Source organism: Fragaria vesca, linkage group LG4 (assembly GCF_000184155.1).
Source record: "Fragaria vesca subsp. vesca linkage group LG4, FraVesHawaii_1.0, whole genome shotgun sequence".
NCBI classification, from domain to species: Eukaryota; Viridiplantae; Streptophyta; class Magnoliopsida; order Rosales; family Rosaceae; genus Fragaria; species Fragaria vesca.
Window position 1 is genome coordinate 23,008,388 of NC_020494.1, and position 18,756 is coordinate 23,027,143.

Genomic DNA, 18,756 nt, shown 5'->3' on the forward strand with positions numbered 1-18,756 from the left:
GTTTTGTACCATAAGGAATTGCCAATAAATCTTATACCAACACTTTTTGAAACTATATGCAATTGTTGAAACTGATGCACAAATGGTTCAGTTACAGTTGAGACAGCTTGATAGTCCCAACAGTTCGATTTTGGGACGCATATATGATGATATGAAGGTGCTGCTAGAGGATCATTCTAATGTGAAGGTAGTGTATATGCATAGGTGTGCAAATAAAGCTGCTCATCTAATGGCAGCTCATGCTTGTGCCCAGGCACAAGAGTTTTTCTATTTTTCTTCTCCTTTTCTGCTAGATGTTCTAGCAGCTGAAGCTACCCCTATGCAATTCATTTCTAGTTCAATAAAGTTTCTAACCTCCTTTCCCACAAGAAAAAAGAAGATTAGCCTCTTTGTAAGTAAATTAAGCAAGTTGTTTTTTCTGAAACACAATATACAATCCAGCTCTAATTTTCCCGCCTAAGGAATATGCAACAACAAAAGAAAAGGCTGGAGTGAATATCGGTCTTTCTCTTTCCAATAGTCATATTTGAGACGTATAGTATCAAAATCTAGTCCTTATAATACAAATAAGCAGCAAACAAATCAACACGCAAGTGACGCAACACAAGCATGATTACTAAAAATAATTCCAGAAACCAAATTAAAAAATTAAAGATACGAAAAATAATGCAGTAGGCATAAGACACCAATGGACAACCTCAATAAATAAGCAGTAAATGAATTAGCAGTGAGCCATGGACATCTTCTCCAAGACTTGCTGGAACTTCTATGATCACCAGTCATATAACAGGCATTTGCAAGATTAGCCCATATATTATATGCATGTCCTGATTTAGTATCCACCAGTCATCCTAAAGCTTAAATAGTATGAAGGAAAGCAATGGAATACTTGATGAAACTTGGAACCAAACCCATCAACACCATACCCGCAACAACTGAACCATATCTACATAAAGGAAGGGCAGCATAAGTGATCAAACCTGGATACATCTTTCTCACAGTTCCAAATTTCCACTGAAGGTCGAACGTACAACAGTTCCAAGTTTAGAGAGAGAACTACAGGAAGTCAAAACATATAAAAGATGATGTTGTAGTAATTTCACCCACAAATATTGTTTCCCTTGTTTCTTACAGCACTATAGTAGACATTGTGAATCTTAAGGAACAAAAAAATCAGCTACCATATGTGCAAATCAGCACAATAAGCAAATCAGGTACCATATATGCAAACACAACAGCCGATACCCAATTATGGTCATGCTCAGTGAGCAGCAGCATTCCATGAAAAGTAGCAATCTATTGTAAGGTTACCTTTAAATATGTATGTTGCTCTTTTCTCTCCAATTCCCTGTACCAAAAATCCTGAGTCACTTGATTTGGACCGGTGCTAGAACATGTTTTAATAATGGAAGTGGTGCTCACCTTTAATCTCTTCAAATCTTCCCTATTTATAAGAAGGAAATAGATAAAATAAATGGTTAGGCTTGAAGAGTAAAGAACATAAATCTCATCAATCACTGAGGAACAGAGAATTAAACCGGAATACCCGTGAGGCTTTGACATAAATTCATAGAGCATTGCTCACAACACAACAAGGACCTTGAAAAAAAACTTACCTTCCTTTCGATGCAGAAGTCACACTACCATTTGCTTTCTTGCAAGAAAGAGGCCCATTGACTTTGTTCTCAGAAAGAGGCATTCGGGAGGCGGTTTGTTTCTTTGCTATAGCCGAAGCTGTCATGGATACATGGCCCTTATGTGATGGACGCACTTCTGATCTTGTGAGACCTTTACTTTACTTTGTGACCCTGTGACAGCCTGATTGGTGTTTTGAGAAGAGCGGGACACCACGCTTACCATGTAAATGGAATCTTGGCAAAATAACGGTTTCTACAAGTAAAAAATGGGGGATATAAGGTGATCAAGCAAGATCAACAACAGTAGACCATAAATGGTAAACTTGTAGCTGACTTAGAGGCTTACCAAACAAGTGATCATCAGAACTCTACTCATCCCTCCCATGGAGTCTTACAATAAGTGTAATACCAACCAATATTTACATAAACATCATCATTGACTATGGCAAAAAAACTCAGCTTCCCATTTATCAGCAACATGAGAGAAGAACAGTTTAGCCTTCTCCGAGACCTCTTCAGGTGCCTCAAGATGGTCCTGCCAACAGTGGCATGGGGTTAAGTTGATCAGATTACTGACGATAGCCTACAACAAATTTGCCGTACAACTTTCATAATCAGAACCATACATTTATACCTAAACTATGGACTCACAAAACTCGATCACAAATCATACTGTCATACCTGCAAGCTATGATTTTCAATGTATTCCCCCCTAAAACAACAAGAAATAACAATCACATCTCATTGATCAACTCCATTGATCCAGATAATCCACTTAACTATTCAATTATACATCAACATTTAAACATGAACAATACACTTCTCTATCCAAAGCCCATAATCAACTTTGAGCTGGGCAGCAACCCCATTCTCAAAGTGTACCTAAAATCTACTAAACCCACTAACTACACTACAGAACCAACCCAAATGTGATTAAAGCTTTCATTTTTTCATTGCACATGAACTTCCACCAAAAACTGAATCCCACATACAAAACCAAGAAATGCACACCTGCCCTGTAGACTCGGAGCCCGTGACCGGAAAACATTGCCGGAGACACGTGAAGCCTTGCTCTGCATTCTCCCTGTGAAACTTGAACGTATCGATCTGATTCCGATTTGGGTCTTTTTCTTTTCAATAGTTCATATTGGATGAAGAAGAAAACCACTATTCTCACACCTGATGGTAAAGGTAACAACAATAAGCAAATCAGGTACCATATCTGCACACACAACAGCCGATACCCAATGCTCAGTGAGCAGCAGGTTACCTTTAAATCCATGAAAAGTGCGAATAAAAGGGGATATGTCATTCTGTGTGCCGAACAAACAGACCATATAAATAACAATCAAGCCAACTGAACAAAACAAACCAAAAGGATAGAGTATCATCCTAATAGAAAATGCCAGTATCATCAAACAATACTCTGCCTGAGCTTCCAAGCTACCAATTGGGAAACAAGAATCGTATAACAATAGATAGATGAGTTCAAAATCAAAGCAAAGCAGTTATTCTTAGAGAATCATGAAGACTACAACCAAAAAGAAAGAAAAGAAATATAAAAACACAACATAATTAATAGCACACATCCAGCTGAAGTAGCTGATCACAGTATCTTGAATATAGTCTTAAACTTCTGAACCAGCTTCCAGTCCACCGATGGGTCATTCTGGTAGTATGAATTTAGTACATCAATCGACCTCCTTGAGATATGGCTGACAAGTTCATCTTTACCCTTCAACTTCACCTGCTGCTGATTCAGATTCGTCTCAACTATCTTAATGCAAACCTCCTCGCCCATGTTGGCAATATCAACACATCTATTGCTATTCATAATCGACTCAACGCGTCCAACAACCACAAAGTCCCTCTGGTGACGGATACAAAGTGGAGTCCCAACCTTGACAGTGCCTCGAAGAACTTTAACCCCCACAATAATTGGATCTTTCTTGTGGAAAATATGGTCTGGTAAAATCTCGAGCACACATGGAAAGACAGCTTCCTTTTCCACAGCAGCTAACTCCTTCTCCTTTTCCTCCTTGAGGTTTTTCATATAGGCCTTAATCACCTCATGAATTATATCACCAACAAAAATCTTCACACCCAATTCATCTGCAAGTTTCTGGGCCTCCTTTGTCACTTTGACATCAAATGCCAATATCACACTGGCGTTCCTCACATCTTTTTCATGTATAGGGCCTATGCCAGTTCCGCTGACCGGAATATCTTGAACCTTCAGAAACTCTAGCATTGCTTCCAAAGAGCCTTGAGTTGATGCTTGTGCGCATACTCCTTTGTCTCCAGAACTACTATTACTACCCCTCTTGTTATTGTTCTCTAGAACAGACTTCATGTCTTGCATAGCTGCTTCCTTGATCTCTTCCAAGTCATCGTCAGGCCCTACGACATAGAGAGCAGTGCCAGCTATAGCATGTTTAAATCCATGTGGTGATGTGATCTTGATAGCCTGTGCAGCTCTGACTTCACTATGATGCTGATACTTACCCTTCACGCAAAGCTCTTTCATCGGCTCTGGGGTCAATAAAGACTGAATCCTAGTAACAATAGGAGTACGATGGCTGGTACAGACGACTATTTGATCTCCACGGTGAAGCACCCCATTAACTAATATAACATCAATTGTTGTCCCAAGACCTTCCACATAATTGACCTCCAACACTGTACACTGCACTTCATTGCTGTAAGTAAGCTTCTCAGCCATGGATTTCTGAGTCCAATATACCATCAGTGACAACAAATCGGGAATGCCTTCACCACTCTTGGAACTTATAGGTACAATGCTGTGTGTTTCCCTCATTCTTTTGTTCTCATCCAAATTCACTTTAGTATTGATCCCCTGCGTCATGAACTGAGTGACAATCTCCTCGACTTTCTTATTGAACTGATATTTCACATCCTGAGATTGCTGCTTCATTGCCTTGACAATTGGTGCATTTGGGCAAGGCTTCCACCCGCAGAGCCTGTCCACCTTATTCAATGCAACAATAAACTTTGTTTTCCTCGACTCCAAAAGTTTGAGTGACTCTATAGTCTGAGGCTTTAAGCCATCCATCATGTCAACAACCAAAACAACAATGTCACACAAACTAGAACCTCGAGACCTTAAATTAGAGAATTCTTCATGCCCTGGGGTGTCAATAAGCAACAAACCTGGTACCTTCATGTGCTTCTTATCATCAGCACCTTGCAGCTCCTTGATTCTCTCTTGTATGTTCTCCGCAGGAAGATAAGTCGCACCAATCTTCTGAGTAATACCTCCAGCCTCACCTTTCTGAACGTTCGTGCCTCGGATACAATCCAGCAACTTGGTCTTACCAGCATCAACATGCCCCATAATGCAGCAAATCGGGGAACGCAGAAAGTTTTCTTTCTCAGACTCATGAACAACTTCAGGTTCGCCTTTGTCATCATCGATTCTGTTCTCTTCCACAGACTCATGAGCCACTTCAGGTTGAGGAGGTTCTTCCACTTGATTTTGCCTCTTGATTTGTTCAAGAAACATCTTCAACTTTTCGGCTTGTTGTTTCTGCTTGCGAGTTACAGGAAGGCCTTCCCTTCTCTTCTGCTCTATGATCTCCTTTTTCTTTTCCCTTCGCCTAATCCTGGCCTCCTCTGCTTCCCTCTCAAGTTGTTCCTGCCTCAACCTCTCCTCTTCTTCTCTCCTCAGTCTCTCCTCCTCTTCCTTTCTCTGCCTCTCTTCCTCTTCCTTCAGCTTCGCCAATGCCTCCTGCATTAGTCTCACCTGCTTTGGTACTACCTTCTTCTTCGGCTCCGTTACCTTCTTCTCTGTTTTCTTCTTGGTTTGCTGCTTCTTGTTTGCAGGCTCCACATTCTCGCTCACCTCAGCCATCGGCTGCTTGTTAGGATCTTTGTTCGAATGGATGGATTCTTCAACTACTGGTTGTGGATTCTCAACGATTGGCTTCTTGCAATCCATAAAAGATGGTTTTCTTTCCTCTGATCTTGGGGCGACGAGGAGATAGCAGAAGAAGGAACAACGTCGACGATGATGCGATTCTTGTATGTAAAACTGAATTCGATTGAGAGCGAAAGTTCATAACTTTTTCTGATGAAATCCGAGAGGATGGATTTTTGAGCTTTTTCTTTGTAGGGTTTGTGAGGCTTGATGAATGAAATTTCTAGGGTTTGTGAGGCCTTGATGAATGAGATCTCTAGGGTTTGTGAATTGTGATGATCGCAATAAGAGACGAGAGTTATATATATATATTAAGTCGGTGAAGATATTAAACGTGTTGAATTTTATTTTATCATATATAAACATGTTTGGAACACAGGGTTAATTATACTTCCGTATGCAACAAGGAATAGGGGGTTACTTGATCCTCCAAGGACTAGGAAAATTTCTGACTCCACGTCCCTAGTCCCTTATAAAAGCATCAGACCATTGAGGAACAATTAGCGAAGGGAAAATGCCCTAATGCCAGTTGAGAAGCTTGACACTGTTTTCACCTGCCCCTTCTGCAACCATGGCCAAAGCGTCACTTGCGAAATCGACAAGAAGAATATGTTAGCACGGGTAGAGTGCTTAGTCTGTAAAGAGGATTTCAACACGACGATCGGACCTTTGACTGAAGCCATAGACGTCTACAGCGAATGGATAGATGAATGAATAAAGCTCAACCAGAGCGACTGATACTTCTGTATTAGAAAGATTTGTTCTTTCTGTTGTTTTGGTTCGTCTTCTGGGAAGAAAGAGACTAGTACGTCCATGTTAACTACTTTCGTTCATTTCCATTTAGACTCTCTAATCAAATAATCAAAGTCTTTTGGCATAACTTAAGGGTAAATACGTGACTAAGTAAATAAACTGTGTCGATTCATGCGCATTTTCCTTTGCATCAGCATGAGTATATACAAAATAAAGAGTACACTCCAAACTCTGTGTCTCCAAGTTAAGTATAAACAAGAGGACAGACAGAAAATCTTCATGCACAATCCTAACAGTCCAAGACCATGAATTTAACTGGCTTCACTCCCAAGTAACTGAGACCATGGTGTTGGGGAGACCCGACTCTTCAAATGTAGATTCACAATCATAATCCAGACACTTTGTAGCTCCGGGGACTGCATGTGTCAATCGAATGGGCCTTGTCTCAGCTTCCTTCAACTGTGAATAGCAGAATGACCACAAAAGCTGCAAAACACAAACAAATTATTGAGGGGAGTAAAATAATCCTGCTTGGGATACCCAACACATTTTTGGAAACATAAGATGACCTGCCCAAAGTCAAACTTGGTTGTTCTGTTAAACCCAGATATATTCGAAACTCCTTTTCTATTCCTTACCTGAATAGGATCAACCCGTAAGAAATTGCGCTGGGCCCTGCGCCCATCTGGAAGACGGACTCCAACTCTGCAAATGCGGCTCTTATCACCACTGGGTTCTTCAGGCAAAGGTGGATACGTAGGCTTCTTGGGTAAGGATGTTTCTTCTTCCTTGTCAGTAATGATTTCTCCTTCGTCTTTTGAAATGGTTCCACTTGTCTCCTTCATGCTTCCCATTGAAGCTGCTAATGCACGTTGCACTTCCTCATCTTCTTCATTAGTTTGTTCTGCAACCACTAAAACATCTTTAAAACAGAGAAAGAACAGAAGTGCAAAATAACAGCCAGCATAACAATTGTAGACAAATGAATCAGTGCTAGCAAAGGAGTTCGGAAATTCCAAAGCTAGAAGGGTTGCTAAAAAAATGCCCAAAAATGAAAGCACAATAAATGGAATATCAATTTGAAAATATCCACATTCCATAAGTCAAATAGTGTATTGAATGATAGCAGAAGTATGCAGAGACCCATATATACCATTTGTGTTCTGTGGTTGAGGCAGAGAACTTTCTCTTGGCCGCTTGTTAGATAAAGCTAAATGATGATCCCTGGGACCACTATCCATGAAGAGTAAAAGATCCTACAGTTGCAAATAAGTTTTCATGATTCAATAAGGAAACATTCTGAAATTGAATCCAAAGCAATAGTTTGATCACTGTATGAAATGTCCATTAAGTTCTTAAGAAAAATAAAAAATAAAAAAATAAAAATAAAAAATAAAAAACTTTGTAAAGAAATGTGAAATAACAATAAACGCCATGCCCATTACCTCTAGCAAACGTTCCGGGTGAACCATTCCATTCCATGAACGCATTTTCTGCCCAGTGATGGGGTCAAGTATGAGAACAACAGGCATAGATTCCAATTTGTAGTATGTACAAACCTTCTTGCCTTCAGTTGTATCATCATATGTCTGTACGTGGACCAACATCACACAATGATCAAGATACAATCAATTATTTTAAGCATAAAGGCGAACTAAAAGTTGTATTTTTATATTTGATGAAAATGATACGCAAACACCTCAAGACAAGTATGAAGAATTATTTCTTTTAAACAAATTACAGCAGCTCACAGAAGGCGAGAAGCAACCGAATACACACAACCAAGGTTAGGATCTCTACAGTCTCTATTCCTATAAAGATTGAAAGACACTTGATGTATATGTCATCCTTTTACATGTAAGGTTATGGACACTAGCACGTTTTACTTGCTTTTACACTTTACCCAAGAGAGCAGCTAAATCTAACTCTTTTGTTGGGAAAAATAATATATATAGCTGTTCTCAAATAAATTAAGCATAGTAATAATATTGTAGCAATAGATCTAAATTTATGAAAGAAATGAGAACAAGCCCAAAAACATAGTCAGAGCATAGAAACTGACCTGCCAGAAGATAAAATTAGTGATAATGGTCTGAGAAATAGCTTCATTAGCCCAGGTGTCTCGATTGAGCTTCACAAATAAAGACATATGCACCAAAAGTGAGTCAAGTAGAAAACAAACATAATAATAGACCTAAATAAAAAGTCCACACAAAAAGTACTACCATATGGGAGCTGAACTCTGAATTGGATTGCAAGTTCACCATGAGCCATTTGTCCTGGACGGATGCAGCACTCTTTGCCTGCATTAGTTAAGAACAAAATCTCACTGAACAAATATGAAAGTTGGCATGGTGATTATACCACTTAAATGACACTAGATGAACAATGCATGCCTTTTATTTTCTAATGTATCACTTGTATTCTGATTTTATCATTTTAGACTTTGGTAGGAAAACAGCAACAACAACAAAATCAGTAAAGATATTCCATTAATAGATAGACTTACAGCCTCTAACACCACAATCAAAGGATCACACAGACAGTGCGAAAGAGAGAGAGAGAGACAAACCACTAAGCAAGGAAGATAACGTCAAAACACCATACCTTTTCAAACGAACCCTGGAACATTAGCTTAAAGGGAGGCCGATACAAGGAAGCGAGATTATCTCGAGAACTGTCTGTTGTGGATGTAGCACCTTCATTAGATTCCCACACCCCAGGATGTTTCAATTCCTCATTAAAATTACGGAATGCAATTACTCCCGATTCATTTACTGGAAGTCTTGTCATTGGAGATGTAGATGCAAGCAACCTGAACAGCAAATTACACCAAACATTGCAACTTATAAGAAAAGATGATCAAGCAGGCCAAAGACAAGCTATATAATGAATGAGAGGATAAGGAAAAGAAAAAGATATAATAAAATTAACATGAATGCCCACGGGCTTCCAACTACATGATAGGTGAGATTACATGCCATAAATGTGGAACAATAACTTCAAAAATAGGGTGGGGGGTGAACAACAAATTAAATATATTGCATATCTATGAGAGCTAAATCAGGTAAAATGGTAAATAAATGAAAATAATAGTATACAATCTTGACAATGAAAACATATAATGCCTGAACTCAGCAAACAAAACTAGATGGTATAATCTATGGATTCAGCAAACAAAACTAAAAGGCATTCGGTTATAATACGGATACATAGCCATCAACTGATCAACAGTCCCTTTAAGTTTACTAAAGAATCTTAAAGAATAAAAGGAATACTATTTCAAATCAACAGCAAAAAGAAAAGTCCTATGGCAAGTAGGCAACAAACTCTTGCAGTATTATAATAACAACATATCAACAATTAGTTATATAACTGTACAATTTCTCACAAACTCCATTGCTATTCTTTTTTCTTTTTTTTTACAAGAACAAATAAACGAAACACCATGGAAGAGTAATAAACTAGCAGGCGATTTCCTTTTCTCAGAATGCAGTATCTACAGAAAGTAACATCGTCCCACATACTGTGATCGAGTACATAGCTTTCCAATCAAAAACAAAAAAAACTCAAATAGAGCGAGACCACATACCCAGCTTGATAGAGAGCAACATCATCATACAGGACGTCCCTTATAACAGGCATTGGCGCACGCACTTCATCCTCAACGTATTGTGCCACATTCTCATTCACACTGTTACAAACCAAACCATCAGAACAAAACCAACTAGAGCACTAGACAATACACAACACTACACCCCAAAAAAAAAAAACATCAAATTACCCAGAACTCTGTTCAGCCAAATTACTAGCATTTCCAGTCGGCGGCTGCGGCTGCGGCTGAGCAACCGGCCCCGCTTCATTACCCACATAAAAAAGCTGCAGTGCTTCCTCAAGATTCCAACCCGTAGCCTGATCAAACCAAATATCCAAACTTTCAATACAAAATACAAACACTTTTCACTAATCTACACTAATCTACTAATACGAAACCGAAAATTCACATTTTTCATCTCCATTATAAAACAACAACCAAAAAGATCAATCAATGCAATGCGTCACCAATGCGTCACGTAGACTAATCCAAACCTGCAAAAACCGCCGCGCGGTCTCGTCGGTCTGTCCGGCGGCGATCTCCATAAACAGAGCCACCGTGCTCTGCTGCTGCTCCTCGGCTGACGACGCCGCCTCCATCTCCGCCTTGCTCTGCAAAACCAAAACAACACTCAAAATTCCACCTAAAGAACCGAAATTTACCGCCGACGTGAAATCTAGGGTTTCCGGAGATGACGTCACGTTACCGATTTGGGGATTTTGGCGACTGGTTGTGCTTCTGGTTGTTCCTCTGAGATTTTGCTCTTCTTTCTTTTATTGTTTTTCATGATGGACAGCTTGGAGAGGGGTGTGTAACTACGAGTTTGACCTCCGAGGGAGTGAGAGGAGGTGGTGGTATTTCCGTAGATTTGCGGAAGTTGGAGGGCAGTTTCTGGTGAGGGGCGAGGAGGTTTTCAGGTGGAGCGAGGTGCTCAGCACAGTGACAAATAGTCCTGAGGCTTTGGGATTCTACATTGTTATGGTTGGTTTTATGTGGAAACAAAGATGGGCTTGGAGTATGAGTCCGGTGTGGGAATAATGGGCCGTACAACATAATACTTAAAAGGGCTTCATGGAGGAGCCCAATAAGATTTTTTTTTTTTTTTTCCTTTTTTTCACGGAGAAGAAAAATTGAAGTCGACTCTTGGGAAAACATTGTTCGACATGTTTAACGAGGAAATGGGGAGATACCATCCATGATCCACAGATATTTGATTAGTAATCGATATGTATGTAAGCTGATCTCTACATAAAGTATGTGCTTTTAGCAGATATTTACTACAATCTACATATATAGACTCTTGGAAACACATAGATATATACGGTGAACATGGGCTGCGTTATGCGTGTGGATTTATCGATCAAAGACTTTTACTGTTGAAGATTGATGTTATATTGACACTATGTTGATCAACAAGGCAATAGCTAGTCATATGAACAAATTAATTTGGATAACGATGATTTGCAATATCTTGGCATGTCATCTTGTATACAGATAACAACACTAGTTCATTTATTATAGAGAAAAATCACGAATCAGCGACCAATGCATAACATGCTGATCAGCAATCAGCAGTAACCTTCATATATATAGCTGCATCACCTACAGTAACTCTATACTGCACGACACTAGCTAAAGTAAAACTTGTATATATATGCAAACATCACTCTTCCTCGGCTTGTTATTGATCGACACACAATCACAGTTTGATTCTACAAACTGATCGAAGGATGAGTTAGTTACGTGAAAACTACTTACGGGATACTAGAAAGACTTGCAAAATAAACATTAGTTTATTATCTCTAAAAGCTAGCCTAGCCGGCCTGTGTTAAGATTGCCTGAGACAATCTAATATGCTTATATGCATTATAAGTAGATAGATAGATTCACAAGTCGATTCAGATTTGTCATCCCAATAATCTCCAAATCCAATTCTACTTGTGCCGTGGTACAAGGTACAAGTTGGTCGAGTAGGTATAATTAAGGTGGGCGCAAATTCGATTATATACTTAAGTAATCTAATTATCAAAAAGGTCTCGGTGTCTTTCACTTGTTGGCCTCGGCCTCGTGTGTATATATATTCCTTAATTAGGTTTTGCATCTGATTCATATCACTTATTAGCCTTTTAACCACAACCACTTGTTTTGATAGGCATGCGTATACATGTTTTACATTAAGATAGTCGAAGCAGTTTCATCGAATCCTAATTAAACACACATATATAGTAGAAGAAAAAAGGTTAAGCAAATAGTTGACTTTTGTGAAAGTCGCCATCGAAATACTGAGTCGGATTCGACTAAAAGGGTCTGGAAACTTTCATATTAATTAGTACACCAATCAAGAAACTTAATTAGAAATTAAAACCGGTAATTAGAGTCCTTAATCTGCAAATTAAAATAGGTCAACAAGCATCAATTGTTTAAACCCTTAATTTACTTGTAGCTAGGGTTTGGTGGCTATGCAAAGAAACGAAGGAGCACCACCACTAAACCCTAAACAACAAAACAGCCACATCTTATTCATTGTTTAATTTGCTGCTTTATTATTAGCAAGAATAGAATAAGTAGCAGTCTGCTGCTTAATCAGAAGAGTCTTTACCACTTTTATTCATTTCAGTTTTGTTTAAAGGGTCGCGTGCTTTTGAACGAATTTAGCTTGTCCTGTCCAATCTAATTGTTTTGAAAAGCAGGAGACCTTCGTTGACGCGTGTCGAAGAAACCTTGCCGCCAAATTTCCATGGATGAAGCTTTTTTAATTTCTTCTTTCTGTGAGCAAAGTAATTGAAACATATATATATATATATATATATATATATATATATGTCCAGGAAAAGCTATAGAAACGACAATGTATGGCTGCCACTATATAGCATATACTATATCCATTTATACATGCTTTTAAATAAATAATCGTATTATTGCAGCTAGCTCTTATCTTATTTGGTTTCAGGCTCTGACTCATCTCATTGATCTCAAAGGTCATATATTGTGTGTCTAATTGAATTTACCTAACTTTAATTTACTTGGGTTATACGTCTTTTCATGGACGTTTCTAGCTAGGTTGAGATTCTTATTCTTAAGTATATATTCGGTTAGGGTATATACTGTTACAGTTTGATGAATCAAATCTCCTCCAATGCTGGCGGAACCGTATGGAGTTGGATGTTAGGGCAAGTTCCATCACCAACAGTGTATATGAAACTTTTTTTGTATAGCTCCAAGTTTTCTTGTTGCGTGCTTACTAATATAGAATTATAGAATTATGAGTGGCCATTTGTGTTTGGTTGGTTGGTTTCGCCATTAGGTCTAAAAGCCACAACAAAAATTTTGTATAACTACAAACACAAAGCTAACCTACTTTTATGTTCCACTAGTTCACTGATTAACCAAAGGTATTAAAATGCTAAATGTAATGCAGCTTAATTTCCAAGAATATGATACATAAGATCACTAGTGGGTGGAAAATTTAATTTTAATTGTTGATGAAATCTTGATTGGCTTTAAACTAAAAAGTCAGTCTCTCCCCATTCCAATCAATTTACATCGAATAAAAGATGCGTATATATAATCATGATGACAAATTAATATTTCAAAGTTAATTTTCTAAACGACATAAGTTAATTTTCAAAGAATGAGATACAACATTTTCTCACCCTAGTCGCGCATAATTTTATCCACCACATATATCGATCTACTTAATTAAGCAAGTTGATCCTCTTGTCCAGATCATAATAATCTTTTTACCAGAAAGCGAAGGTAACTGCTAAATTATATCTATATTTGGTTGCATGATTATCATCCTTATGATCGATTTAGGTGTGGCTAGAATTTATCGCTGTCTTAATTTGCAGTTTGCACCATGAGATAAGAACTACTTAAAGTACTACAAGATTCATGACATGGACCTTTCAGAGAGATTGATTATCGTTTAACAAATCAATTAGGAATCTAACGCCGCCTAACCTATGAAAAACGAGTTTTTGCTCCCCTGCCTAATATGACTTTCCACTCGATTCCTATATAGAAGCAATAAAGGGTGAATGGGTGGATGATGATATGTCGAGGCTAGCTAGTTAGAGACCGAGCTCGAATTTATTTCAGTGAATCAAAGTAATTAACTAGCTACACGTACAGATTCTAAATAATTATCGATCTAAATGAGATTGGATCGTTTATATGGCCATTTAATTTACACCTTCATATACATATTCGTGATTCGCATGTCACAATCTGTATAGTGAAGAATGAGACCAACAGATACTTGGTTCCAACAGCAGCTGGCCAACGGATGAAACTTAGTTAATCAAGAGGGAATATTGGAAGAAGAAACTAATAATTATGAAATATGGAAGATAGCTCTCTGCAGTGGGACTTGATGTAGAGTGATGTAGAGAGCCACACTATAAAAAAACACCCACCAACTAGACCATGTTCGCTGACCTATATGTAAATGCCAAGCAACAATACCTTTCATTTTAGAAAAGGCCAGGGATTACATTCTAAAACCTATTAATGAATAAAGTGGAAGATATGCTAATATTATCAATTAATCACATCAAAAGCAAAAAGGATTTAAAATCTGACCATTCTATTATCAAGGCTATAGAGGCCAATTATTCCAATATTGGGGGCCATATGGTCACACAATGTCGATTAATTATGACTTGTCACGTCTAGTATAATGACGTGATTCTGATTAATCGATCGGCATATGAAATCCATTTCAAAGCGAAAGCTACATCTACAAATTGATGGGTAAGGAAAATTTTGGAATATAACAAGTTGTTCGACATATTATGATTTTAGCCTACAATGTTTGAAGTGAACCATTCTTAATTAACTGTGTAAAACATAGACACTTATAGATAAAGACTTCGTAGGTTGGCTAGGAAACGGTAGTGAAGCTAAATATAATTTTTTGTTGCTCCAGTGTCATAATGGCCGGACTCCCCAAATGATATATAGTTTTAAGAACCCGACTTCGGTGACAAGGGCTGATCACTTTAAGGTGACCTTAGACAATGAACATGTGACACGTGTTTATTTTAAAAGGTTTGGCTGCAATTGAAGGACATAACATGAGAGTTTTTGGTATTTGACATATTTGTTTATAATTATTGTTGACACTTATCCATCTCTCATTAGTGTTTATCACCTATAAATGACTATAGTCACCAAGTTATTCCCTATTTTTAATTATAAATGTTAGTACATTTTTACACACCTAATTAACTGAAAGTGATAACTCATTACCGTGGTAAGACCGCGTACGTGACTTGATATATGACTTGCACATAGTATATAGTTGTATATATATACCAGTATATATACGTAGAAATTTAACCAGGGACGTTTTTTCTTTTCTTTAATTAAGCCTGCTTGATAATTAATTGGTCTCTAGGTCGGATCTATTTTTTTTCAAAGTTCAAACTCTGCGAGACCCGAATCAAGATCAAATACATTGTCAACATGCAGCCTCTATTATCCGTAGAAATAATAACAAACCGTTTCTTATAATTAAGCGAATCCTATTACCGACTAAGCTGGGAAAGAGGAGAAAGAAAAAAGAAAGAAGTCGATCATCACTAAGCAAACCCTAAACAAAACTCTTTGGGTGAGTTGGGTTGGGTGGAGTGGCCCAGGTGGTAGCTCCGTTTACATATTTAATAATTGCCCACGAACTCAGTGGGAAACTCAGGCGACCATATTTTATTGTCTCCCTTATAATTCATATTTCTCAAACCTCCGTACGTCACCACACTAAAACGGTATATATCACCCACTTTCATCAATCTCAGAACATCAAAACCAACAAAGAGTAAACTCCAGAAACTATACTCCAGAGCACCAAGCATACAGCCATTTCTTAGTCAAAGAAAAAGGTCGTTTAGACAGACAGCTAGAGACCAATGGCAGCTGACCAATGCCGACTCGATAGTACTGTTAACTGTGTTGTCATCTCTTCCTCTACACAGCCAAACTGGTGGGATCATGATCACCTTCATGCAGCAGCTGCAGCTGCCGGTGCCGGCTCTCATCTCTCGGCTTCTTCCTGGCCGTGGCAACGCCAGCAGCAGCAGCAGCAGCAGCAGAAACCAAACCCTAATTCCAACTCTTCTTGCGACGAAGATGTTTCAATATCCAGTACTTCCTTTACCAATGCCTCCAACCACTCCAGCCTCAGTGTCGATTCCTCTCGCAGACTTGTTGATCAGCGTTCTGCTTCGTCCAACGACGACTTGAATAATATTGGAGAACAGGTTTCTGATAATCAAATATGGAGCCATGTTTTATTGTAAGTTGATTCTTCTAATCGATCTAGTATATAATTTTTCTTTCCTGATGACCAATATGAAAAAATTAAGCTGATCACTGAAATTCATTATTAGTTCTCAAGTAATAATTGGGAGCATTCTTATCCTCGAAGCTTGTTTGATTGAGCTGAGTGGAACACAGAATCTTTTAAATAAGTTAACTGGAAATTGAATCGATCAGAAAAGAAACCCTAGGGTCCCTTTGTGGAAGGCTCATAAGTTAGGTTTCCTTGTCCCTTTTCTATACTTTTTTTTATATATACTTAACAAGAGGAAGTTATTATCGTCTTGATGAGTTAGTACTTCAGAAAAGGTTCCACTATCAAAGGTGGCTGGGTTATGAAACCAAACGTAAAAAGAACTAGTCTTAGTGTTAGAGTAAGATTGATATCCTATGTTAATATCAACTACTAACTGTGAAATTGTTGGTTGAATGTGTGGATGTAGAAGTGCCGGAAACAATGGTTTGAACGGCAGTATGACTCATGATGTTGGAGAGAACTTCCTTGATGCACTATCATCCAAGAACTTGACCAATACTGCTATGTACGACCCTGCTTGTGATTACTTGAAGAAATTGGACAACGCGAGTAGCAATTGGGAGTTCACGAACTCATCGACAACTGCAGCTACTATGCATGCATCTAATCTCAACAATTTCGAAAGGCAAATCAACATTAATGGATCGTTTAGCAACGAGAACTTGTCTAATCTAGTGAGCACCTGGTCTATTGCACCACCGGAACCACAATTAGTCAGTAGCCCTTTCTTCAATAATCTTCCTCATCAAGTGTCATGTTACGGTGCTCATAATAATTTGATGAAAGTTGAAAGTGCTGCACAATTAGCTGGAGCAAACATACATGGAAGGCCATTTAGTTCTGAGAACGGGAGCAACATTGACTACCAGATTGGCCTCAACAACGCAATGGCCGCAGATAATAACTACTATGGATCCGGAAACGGTTTGGTGATGCCTGATTCGTACTCATCATCCAACAGTGCTAGAAGTTTCACGGATGTCATATCTTTTAATAGTCGTTTAGGCAAGCCGTTGATAGATCATGTTCACCATGCACAAAAGCCTAGTAACTTCAAATCTTCGATCAACTTATCTGATAATACTTGTAAGAAGCAAGGCCTCCAAACTTCTTCTCCGGTAAGTTTAAGCTCACGATGAATCTCACCTTCAGCAACTTTTGCTGATTTAATTTCTTGACATCGATCTCCTCTAATATTATTAATACATACAGGTAAAAATGAGTGGAAGAGGACAAGGAACTGCAAATGAATCTGCAGGGAAGAAGAAAAGAACGGAGGATAGTAGTACATCATCAGAAACAGTTCTGAAAAAGCCCAAGCAAGAAACTTCAGCAGCGAATTCATCATCATCATCTGTAAAGGTACTTTATACACACTGATATAAATTTACTAATTAATTAATTTTCCCAAGACCAAAGAGAAATCACGCCTGCTCATGATTGTTGATTAAGTAAGATACGTCAACTTTTGTTTGATTAATTGTTATTTAATTTACAAAAATTAAACAGATGCAGGCACCAAAAGTCAAGGTTGCGGACAAGATCACTGCCCTTCAACAAATTGTGTCTCCATTTGGAAAGGTGAGCAAAAGGGATCCCTAGCTAGCTATCACACACTTATTGGAAGTTCTGTAAATTTCACTATTTATTTATGTTTTTCAGACTTTTAGTTAATTAACTGTATTTTGGTGAATTATTGCAGACAGATACGGCTTCAGTACTATATGAAGCGATTCAGTACATCAAGTTTCTCCAAGACCAAATACATGTGGTATGTTATCATAATATTTATCTCTTCCCAATTCATCTGTGTGAAACTAACTAAGATCTAGTTAATCTCTTCCCAATTAATCTCTTATTTGCTATAATTCTAGCAGCTATCGAGTAGCCCTTATTTGAAGACGAATACCCATAAGGTACGTGCATGCATGGTTAATTATCAATTACAAGCAGAAGCTTGTATATGCAGAATTACTAATAATGTTGGTGCTTTCAGCAGGATTCCTGGGGAAAATTGGATCAAATTAGGGGAGATCATCAGGTAAAGATGGATCTGAAGAGCAGAGGCCTATGCTTGGTGCCTACGTCATGTACACCTCAGGTTTATCGTGAAAATACCGGATCAGACTACTGGACACCAGCATACAGAGGCTGTTTGTATAGATGAATATTTAAGCTGCTACCTAGCTAGCTAGATTGCGATTAAAGTACTCAGCTAATATATATTACGAACACTCTTAGATCGAAGAAGTGAATGGTCGATGGATGAATGTATGTACGTTTATCGATCTCTTCGCAAGAGAAATGGGAAGCAACTGTATGTATATCGATATTTGTAACCACATTATATATAAGGCTTTTAGAATCGAAAAATGTAGTATATATAGCTGCTTATTGCATATATACTACGTACGTATATATGTGTAGTCAATCCGGAAAGATATATATATATATATATATATATATATATATATATATA

At 38.1% G+C, this 18,756-nt stretch overlaps 3 protein-coding genes across 3 annotated transcripts; 1 reads left to right on the forward strand and 2 right to left on the reverse strand.

Moving 5' to 3' along the window:
• Positions 1-3,243: 3,243 nt before the first annotated feature.
• LOC101298996 (eukaryotic translation initiation factor 5B-like) lies at positions 3,244-5,744 on the reverse strand. Its single transcript, XM_004298585.1, has one exon. The coding sequence runs from the start codon at positions 5,593-5,595 to the stop codon at positions 3,244-3,246; it is 2,352 nt and encodes a 783-aa protein (XP_004298633.1). The 5' UTR covers positions 5,596-5,744.
• Positions 5,745-6,433: 689 nt separating this feature from the next.
• On the reverse strand, positions 6,434-10,753 carry LOC101307486 (UBX domain-containing protein 2-like). Its single transcript, XM_004297740.1, has 11 exons — positions 10,629-10,753; positions 10,417-10,533; positions 10,112-10,239; positions 9,920-10,021; positions 8,935-9,142; positions 8,553-8,630; positions 8,390-8,458; positions 7,773-7,916; positions 7,481-7,583; positions 6,966-7,240; positions 6,434-6,813 (listed from the first exon to the last, which is right to left on the reverse strand). Exons 1-11 carry the CDS (start codon positions 10,707-10,709, stop codon positions 6,649-6,651), a joined length of 1,470 nt encoding a protein of 489 aa, XP_004297788.1. The 5' UTR covers positions 10,710-10,753; the 3' UTR covers positions 6,434-6,648.
• Positions 10,754-15,766: 5,013 nt separating this feature from the next.
• On the forward strand, positions 15,767-18,476 carry LOC101307780. Its single transcript, XM_004297741.1, has 7 exons — positions 15,767-16,217; positions 16,684-17,395; positions 17,490-17,639; positions 17,787-17,858; positions 17,980-18,048; positions 18,155-18,193; positions 18,277-18,476. The coding sequence occupies exons 1-7, from the start codon at positions 15,832-15,834 to the stop codon at positions 18,442-18,444; spliced, it is 1,596 nt and encodes a 531-aa protein (XP_004297789.1). The 5' UTR covers positions 15,767-15,831; the 3' UTR covers positions 18,445-18,476.
• Positions 18,477-18,756: the final 280 nt, after the last annotated feature.

Bases quoted from the DNA above. Each gene is read 5' to 3' on its own strand.
- LOC101307780 (XM_004297741.1), top strand. From the start codon at position 15,832: ATGGCAGCTGACCAATGCCGACTCGATAGTACTGTTAACTGTGTTGTC. The intron at 16,218-16,683 runs GTAAGTTGATTC...GTGTGGATGTAG, and splicing joins ATATGGAGCCATGTTTTATT to AAGTGCCGGAAACAATGGTT. The intron at 17,859-17,979 runs GTGAGCAAAAGG...GAATTATTGCAG, and splicing joins TTGTGTCTCCATTTGGAAAG to ACAGATACGGCTTCAGTACT.
- LOC101307486 (XM_004297740.1), bottom strand. From the start codon at position 10,709: ATGAAAAACAATAAAAGAAAGAAGAGCAAAATCTCAGAGGAACAACCA. The intron at 8,459-8,552 runs GTAGTACTTTTT...TTATTTGTGAAG, and splicing joins CAGAGTTCAGCTCCCATATG to CTCAATCGAGACACCTGGGC. The intron at 7,584-7,772 runs GTAATGGGCATG...TTGCAACTGTAG, and splicing joins ACCCGGAACGTTTGCTAGAG to GATCTTTTACTCTTCATGGA.
- LOC101298996 (XM_004298585.1), bottom strand. From the start codon at position 5,595: ATGGATTGCAAGAAGCCAATCGTTGAGAATCCACAACCAGTAGTTGAA.